The sequence below is a fragment of the Eublepharis macularius genome, chromosome 10 (genome assembly GCF_028583425.1).
Source record: "Eublepharis macularius isolate TG4126 chromosome 10, MPM_Emac_v1.0, whole genome shotgun sequence".
In the NCBI taxonomy this organism is placed as follows: Eukaryota; Metazoa; Chordata; class Lepidosauria; order Squamata; family Eublepharidae; genus Eublepharis; species Eublepharis macularius.
This window is the reverse complement of record NC_072799.1, coordinates 6020049-6028636: the sequence shown is the minus strand read 5'-3', so window position 1 is coordinate 6028636 and position 8588 is coordinate 6020049. Positions and strand designations below refer to the sequence as shown.

At 47.8% G+C, this 8588-nt stretch overlaps 1 protein-coding gene across 1 annotated transcript; it reads right to left on the bottom strand.

The window, feature by feature from the left end:
* Nucleotides 1–251: 251 nt before the first annotated feature.
* LOC129336992 (vasotocin-neurophysin VT-like) lies at nt 252–8385 on the bottom strand. The gene is given in 4 exon segments (XM_054990429.1): nt 252–421; nt 3857–4058; nt 8169–8304; nt 8306–8385. Coding segments are annotated over 4 exon segments (558 nt in total). The 5' UTR covers nt 8356–8385.
* Nucleotides 8386–8588: the final 203 nt, after the last annotated feature.

Here is an 8588-nt window from a genome sequence, read left to right as displayed (position 1 = left end):
GTAATCTGTCTAGAAGAGTGGTATGAACCTCATTTCACGTGTCCCCCTCCTATATTTTCATTCATGAAAGATGCAGAACAAAATGCACCACACAGTGCAATAAAAGTGGTTTATTATTTGCTGGATATTTACACGTTGCTCTCAAAGCATTATTTCTTTACATCATTTCAGGTTTCCTGCATCTCCTTCTTGGAGATCTTCTGAAAGCTAAGCCACACAGCTGACGTTTCCAAGCTGCCTGCCTCCTCGCTTCAGTAAAACTGGGGCTTGCCTGGCTGCTGCCTGTTGGCATTTGCTAAGTGCATCAGTTTGAGAAGGAGATCCCCTGTTGAGCCTTCCAACAACGTCAGGTTCCTTTCGGAGGGCGCTCGACTTTGGTCGCCACTGTCGTTCACACACCCGGCATCAGCAACGCAGCTCTCTTGAAAGGGAAGAAAGAAAAGTTTGAGCACATTCATTGCCAGAGCCAGTTTGGTGTAGTGGTTAAGAGCGGCAGGACTGCAATCTGGAGAGCCAGGTTTGATTCCCCACTCCTCCGCTTGAAGCCAGCTGGGTGACCTTGGGTCAGTCACTTAAGAGCGGCAGGACTCTAATCTGGAGAGCCAGGTTTGATTCCCCACTCCTCCGCTTGAAGCCAGCTGGGTGACCTTGGGCCAGTCACTTAAGAGCGGCAGGACTCTAATCTGGAGAGCCAGGTTTGATTCCCTACTCCTCCGCTTGAAGCCAGCTGGGTGACCTTGGGTCAGTCACTTAAGAGCGGCAGGACTCTAATCTGGAGAGCCAGGTTTGATTCCCTACTCCTCCACTTGAAGCCAGCTGGGTGACCTTGGGTCAGTCACTTAAGAGCGGCAGGACTCTAATCTGGAGAGCCAGGTTTGATTCCCCACTCCTCCACTTGAAGCCAGCTGGGTGACCTTGGGTCAGTCACTTAAGAGCGGCAGGACTCTAATCTGGAGAGCCAGGTTTGATTCCCCACTCCTCCACTTGAAGCCAGCTGGGTGACCTTGGGTCAGTCACTTAAGAGCAGCAGGACTCTAATCTGGAGAGCTGGGTTTGATTCCCCACTCCTCCACTTGAAGCCAGCTGGGTGACCTTGGGTCAGTCACTTAAGAGCAGCAGGACTCTAATCTGGAGAGCTGGGTTTGATTCCCCACTCCTCCACTTGAAGCCAGCTGGGTGACCTTGGGTCAGTCACTTAAGAGCGGCAGGACTCTAATCTGGTGAGCTGGGTTTGATTCCCCACTCCTCCACTTGAAGCCAGCTGGGTGACCTTGGGTCAGTTACTTAAGAGCAGCAGGAGTCTAATCTGGAGAGGCAGTTTGATTCCCCACTCCTCCACTTGAAGCCAGCTGGGTGACCTTGGCTCAGTCACTTAAGAGCGGCAGGACTCTATTCTGGTGAGCTGGGTTTGATTCCCCACTCCTCCACTTGAAGCCAGCTGGGCGGCCTTGGGTCAGTCACTTAAGGGCGGCAGGACTCTAATCTGGAGAGCCAGGTTTGATTCCCCACTCCTCCACTTCAAGCCAGCTGGGTGACCTTGCATCAGTCACAGCTTCTTGGAGCTCTCTCAGCCCCATGCACCTCGCAGAGGATAATAACAACACACTTTGTAAACTGCTCTGAGTGGGCATTAAGTTGTTCGGAAGGGCGGTATATAAATCAAATGTTATTATTATGTTATTATTATTATTATTGGCTGGTAAGAAGGCAGGGTGACTTAGTCCGATGGAAACCCCTTTGTTAAGTCGATGGGTAATCAATATTCCAACAACATCATCTTAGAATTGTAGAGTATCTCAAGCTAACCATCGCTGTATTCCTCAATAAAAAATGTGGTTAGGTTGCCAGCTTTCTTATTAGCCCTCGCTCTTGTGTCTTTAACAGCTGTAAGCAGCAAACTTTGGCAGACAATACAATGCTTTTCTCTGTGCTGCCAAAATGTTTCCCTTGTGGATTCCTGCAATTCAGAGACTTAGAAATGGACCAGCTGGCTTTCCCCCCCAATCAGTGAGCAACTTTAAGTTTCAGGCACTCGCTCAGAGAGACATTTTGGATACTTTGAGTGGGAACTTGGATGGCTTTTAATACAGAGATGCAAACAGACACATTCTGGCAGAATATGGTGGCCACAGCCTCTCATGTGGTTGCCCCCCCCCCCGGCCTACTGCTTAGGTAGGTTCTCTGTTGCTATACAAATGAGTTGCATTGCTTGTGTGGTATAGTAAACCTGGGCCGTTTCCACGTGTCTTTAAAAGAGCACCACACTCCCAGAACATTGGCACCTTCTTTGTGTTATGATTCTGTTCTCGTGGCACCACGAAAATGGAATCATAAATGTCTGCATCCATTTTGGAAACGGTGACGTCAGAAATCATGCAAAAAAGCTGCCAGCTTTCGGTGAGTGTGACAGTATTTTTAAGACGTGTGGAAATGGCCGTGGGGTCAGGGGGATTAAAAATGCCATCACATGTAACTGGACTGGACTGACAGCAACCAAGTAGGAGGTGGGCATTCAGCGCCTAAAGTATGCGCAAAGTGGGGGGAGGGTTGTGCCTCTTACTCCGGAGATCAATCACTCTACAGTTTATAGTCCCACCTGATGAATTCTTCCCAATACAGCTGTGAACATGAACGAAAGATGGATTCACACAAATCATAAAACAGCGGCTGAGTTCAGACATTACACAAAACCATGCTCACAGATGAGCAGTCACTAACCATACTTAGTGCAATTAAACCACAGTTTTGTGTGATGTCTGAGGGCCAAGCTACAAGTGAGGAATGACACTTGAACGGCAAGTGAACAGACTCACATGTATTCCTCCCTGTTCACTTGCCATCCACTCGATCACGTAGTAGAGGGCAAGTGAACAGGGAGGAATACATGTGAGTCTGTTCACTTGCCGTTCAAGTGTCATTCCTCACTTGTAGCTTGGCCCAATGTTGGAAATTGGATGGGTGTTGATACGGGGCTGCAGACACGATCCTGCAGTCATAGTATCCCGACACACCTGAATCTATGCGTTTGCAATGGGCCCAGTGCAAAGACACCACACTCAAGGAACCATTTCCTGATGGTGTGATACACACTGGATCCCCTTGCTTGAGCCACGGGGAGGGAAATAATACACAGCAATGCAGGATGGTGGGAATTGCACGCTAGGAATGAAAGCCAGGGTGATGCAGGGGTTAGAATTTTAGATGAGGGACTGGAAGTCCCAGGTGCGAATCTCTCCACTGTTATGGAAGCTTGCTGGGTGACCTTGGGCCCAGTCTCAGCCTAACCTACCTTACAGGGGTGTTGTGAAGAGAAGAGAGATGAAATGTAAGCTGCATTGGGTCCACATTGGGGAAGAAGGCAGGGTATAAGTGGAGTAAATAAGTAAACAAATAAACCAACCAGAAAGGGCTAAAAGGGCAAAACTTAGTGGGGTGAAAGGCACCGTGAAGGTCTATGTCTCAGGTGGGGCAGGGAGGAAAGAAGGGTCTCCTGGCTACATGAGAGGGCCTGCAGCGGTGCACCAGGTTGCAAGACCACTCTTCTCCCAGGGATCCATAAGCATCTTGCACCTACGCATTTATTACAGATGGGGAATAGAAACACAAGAGAAATTCTTCTGGCGTCTTTCTAAGAACCTTCCTAGTCAAAAGCACCATTCGTGAAAGCCAGAAGGGGATCGAAAGCAGATGGAAAGCAAAGGGAGAAACTGCAGAATTCAGTTGTGCATCAAAAGAATCATCCGTGAGCTGCGTTGTGGCTTTCCTAATTTGACATTTCTGATCATCACATGCCTCTTTTTCTCATCCCCCCTCCCCCTCCTTCTTGTGGTCTTTTCTTTCTCCATGATAGTTATACCGTCAGTGCAGCAAATGCCAGGCGCTGCGCATCTCCCGCCGGCACTGCAGGATTTCCCTCCAGCCTCGCATGGGGAAGGCAGGTAATTTTCTTCCAAGCAACGCAGGGTTTCAGAGGTGCCAAAGTAACAACCGAGCTCCTCTCCACAGCAGATGTTGGGGCCGAAGCAATTCCCTTTGTTCCCAGGACCGCAGGGGATACACTAGATGGACGAACAAACACCAAATAGCATGTTGTTTGGCAGAGGTAATGGGATACTCTGCATAGAAATTATTGATGGTCAGTCTGGTATAGCAGTTAGAATGTCAGGCTAGGATCTGCAGGATTTGAATCCATTGCCACCTTAGAGCCAACAAGATTTTCAGGGTGTAACCTTTCAAAAGTCAGAGCTCCCTTCGTCAGATACAAATTGTATCTGAAGAAGGGAGCTCTGACTCTCGAAAGCTTACACCCTGGAAATCTTGTTGGCTCTAAGGTGGCAATGGATTTAAATCCTGCTGTTCTACTGTAGACCAACACGGCTACCCACCTAAGACTAGGATCCAGGAGAGACAGGTTCGAATCCCTGCTCTGCTAAAAAAGCCTGCTGGGTGATCTTGTGCCAGTAGCACATTCGGTGCACAGGGTTCTTGCAAGGATAAAATGGAGGCCAAGAGAATTAAGGGAACTGCTTTGGGTCCCCATTAGGAAGAACGGTGGGGTATACAAGTAGTAGGAAGGGAAGGAAGGAAGGAAGGAAGGAAGGAAGGTGGGGTATAAAAAGAGTAGGTAGGTCAGAAGGAAGGAAGGAAGGAAGGAAGGAAGGAAGGAAGGAAGGAAGGTGGGGTATAAAAAGAGTAGACAGGTTGACAGGAAGAAAAGGGAAGGAAGGAAGGAAGGAAGGAAGGAAGGAAGGAAGGAAGGAAGGAAGGAAAGAAAGAAAGAAAGAAAGAAAGAAAGAAAGAAAGAAAGAAAGAAAGAAAGAAAGAAAGAAAGAAAGAAAGAAAGAAAGAAAGAAAGAAGTGGCCTACATGGTTCTGCGAAGTTGCAGCTCATACTTCTTTTGCTGTTTTCATGAAAGATGACAAGTCCAGTCCAGTAGATTCCAGTAATCAATAAAATACACATGAGCAGAAGGACAGAAGCGGTTCTGAACCGCATCACCCCTCAGCTTTCTAAATCCCAGTTCATGAACCCGAGCAAGACCCACCCACCCCAGGGCTGTATTAACTCATGGCTGAGCCCCAAGGCTTTCAGGTATTTCGGGCCCCCTCTGGCACTTCAATCTTTCCCCCCACTACAGATGACAGCCTGACCCTGGTACAATAGGTACTAGACCGCAGTACATAGCCCTGTATCCATTTTGAGGCTCTCTTGAAGAATTCTATTCACAATTTTAAAAATATTTTTATTGCACAAGTAGAACTCTTCAGGAAACCACATTTTGGGGGTATAATTGTTCGATACTGTAATATTTTGAAGTGAATACAATTTTCATTGTTTATTAAAATATATAATTTATGGACAATTGTTTTAATATAAGAGACAATTTGTTTCACTTCAATAAGGAGGCAGTTAATTATCTTATTAATAGAGGTTATATAAGAGAATCAATTAATTGTAATTTATGTGGGGTTGTGCTTCAGCAAAAAAAAAATTGATGGGCCCCTCGTTCCCTGCGGGGGCCCCTAGGCTTCCACCTAAGCCTTATGAATAATATGGCTCTGACCCACCCCTAATAATTTAGGAGATAATGCCTGCACATGCCCTTACTCTCTCTCCAACAGAGAGTTGTATTCACTCACTGTAATATACTAACCTCAGGGCTTTTTTTCAGCAGGAACGCGGTGGAACGGAGTTCCGGCACCTCTTGAAAATGGTCACATGGCCAGTGGCCCCGCCCCCTGATCTCCAGACAGAGGGGAGTTTAGATTGCCCTGTCTGGAGATCAGGGGGCGGGGCCACCAGCCATGTGACCATTTTCTCCGAGGGCAACCCACTGAGTTCCACCACCTCTTTTCCCAGGAAAAAAGCCCTGGTTAACCTAATAACCCTGCCACTTCTACTGAGCGGAGTAGTAAGGCTCTTTCTGAATTGCCATTTAAGCAAAAGGAATCCTACAATGCAATCCTAAACAGAGCTTACCCTTTTAATCCATTGAAGTCAAAGGGCTTTAAAGGGTCTAACCCTGTTGTATTGCACGGCTAATCTGTTACTGGTTTGGTCTAACAAGCTGACTCTCCAAGATGAGAGAATCATGCTGTTCTTGTTTACACTGGTGTAATTCCATGGAAGCTAGTAGGATTGCAGTGCTTTCAATTATTCCTTTCTTTCTTGCAGGTGCATGCATTGTCAGGAGTTAAGTAGCCACTGTTTCAACTGGCCACTGTTGCTCTGCCTTTAATGGCAGGTTAAAGTGCAGCTGTCTGAAAGGGAAGTGTTTCTCTTCATGTCGAGCAGTTTAACCTGCTGACCTCGGTAGATCAAACTGCTTTTAAAGGCACGAGAACAGTCAGACCATTTTCCCCCGGTCAGTTGGCAGCCTTATGGCAGATAAGCAGATGGTAAAGAAAAGCAGGAATGCAAGTTTTAATTGAGACAATGAATTAATCTGCTCATCAATGGCAGACTTTCTTTGCCTGGCACTTCATCACCTTTCTTTTCTACTAACACAAGAAGGAAATGCAACAGCTGAGGAATTCTCACATGGATCAAACAGCTCGAGGCAATGAACTCTTCCCGCCCCATCCAGCAAGGAGGTTTTTAAAGGGGGGAAATCTGCAGTCCCAAATTAGTTTCAAAATTTCCTTAACCTGCTCCTCCTTGCTACAACCCTGGAAGTAGGACTCCACCGGTCTCAGAGCCAAGCTGCAAGTGATGAATGACACTTACCGGGCAAGTGAACAGACTCACGTGTATTCCTCCCTGTTCACTTGCCATTCACTTGCGCTCCTCAAGTGGCGCTGGCAACCGGCAGCTGCTAGATTCACAGCCAACCACCACGTGGTAATGGAAAGAGAGCAAGGAACGTCACTGCGCACTCTTTCTGGGGGCCAACTTAGCTGTCATGGAATCCACAGGTCAGACCCATGGAGGCTGCCACATTTTAAAGGGATGAAAAATGCCATGAGAGTAGGGTTACCAGCTCCAGGTTAGGAAATTCCTGGAGATTTAGGAGGGGGGCTTGGAGAGGGCGGGGCGTGGGAAGGAGAAAGACCTCAGAAGGATATGCCATAGAGTTCACCATCCAAAGCTGTAAAGTTGGTTAGTCTTAAAGGTGCTACTGGACTCTTTTTGATTTTGCTACTACAGACTAACACGGCTAACTCCTCTGCATCTATTTTCTTCAGGGGAACTGATCTCTGTGGCCTGGAGACAAGATGTAATTCCAGGAGATCTCCAGCCACCACCTGGAGGCTGGCAACCCTACTCTCTGATCCAAACTGAGTCCAGCATTTGAAAAGGCACTGGGGTGGAGGGGGACGGCAAGAGCGCCCCAGCTCTTTGCATCAGGATCAGGCCCTTGTGGCATTTTTAAATCCCTTTAAAATGGCAGCTGTGTCCATGGGTCAGACCGGTGGATGCTAGCTCATCTACTTCGGCTCTGAAGCCGTGCAACACAGAAATATAGAAACACAGTGCTGGAAAGGAGGAACCCCCAAGGGTCATCTAGTCCAGCCCTCTGCACAAAGCAGGAAATGCATAGCCATCCCCCCTCTCACCTCCACGAGAGACCACTGCTCTATACCCAGCAGAAGACAAAAAATCTCCAGAATCCCTGGTCAATCCAGCCTGGAGGAAAATACCTTCCTGACCCCCAAGTGGCATTACCCTGGGCATATAAGAAAGGGCTATAGAAGCCTAACTTTGGCTCACCTGCAATCTCCCTCTGCTGATCTGTACACATTCATATTGAGTCATATCCTATCCTAGGCTGCGATAAGTTGACTTCTATACTTGCAACTGGTTGATGAATCAAGCCGGGAAAGTATAGCTGCTTACGTTCCTTTTAAAAGAAAAGACCCTTCCTGTACCAGTTTTGTCTCATCTTTTCTGGGACCAGGAACGGCTGAACCGAATCAATGCTTTCCTCCGCCAGCCACCCTCCGCTTTATACTCTGGCTGTAACTGGTCAACTCTCCCCACCTTGGAGTCTCTCCTAGGGAGAATCTAACAGGACTGAACAGCAGATGGGACTCGATAAAAGCAGTGAAAGAGAACTGAACAGGCCAAGTGTGGTGGAGCCTTAAAAGACACAGGTGCAGAAAAGTATCTCGTTCGCTCTCGCATTCCCACATCTACATACACATCCTCCAGTCAGTCTCCCCAGTACCTGTCTGATCTCCGAGTCCGAGAATGCCCTCTTTCCTCCTCGGGGACAATTCTGGATGTAGCAAGCTGAGGAGAAGGTGAGAAGGCAGAGGAAGTAAACTGGAAGAGATGCTTGGAGCATCTTGGAGGCCTTGTGCGTTCACTGTCTCCCCGGCTGTTCTCCTCTTCCTGCCTCCGGCGCTTTGCATCTGGCTCCTTTCTGGACCACCTGTCTTTTTATACCCTGAGCTGCTCCACCAGACATCTGAGGGCGACGTAATGCCTTGATCATCACATTCCTTCCCCTCCCACCCCGAGCTAGACTTCAATTGCATGCAATCATTAAGCCAATTCAGTGGAGAGACAAGTTCAGGTCCCCAGAGCCGCCTCTCCCTGTCGTAGGACTCGGTCTCAATACATTAATCATCATCCATTTGAATCG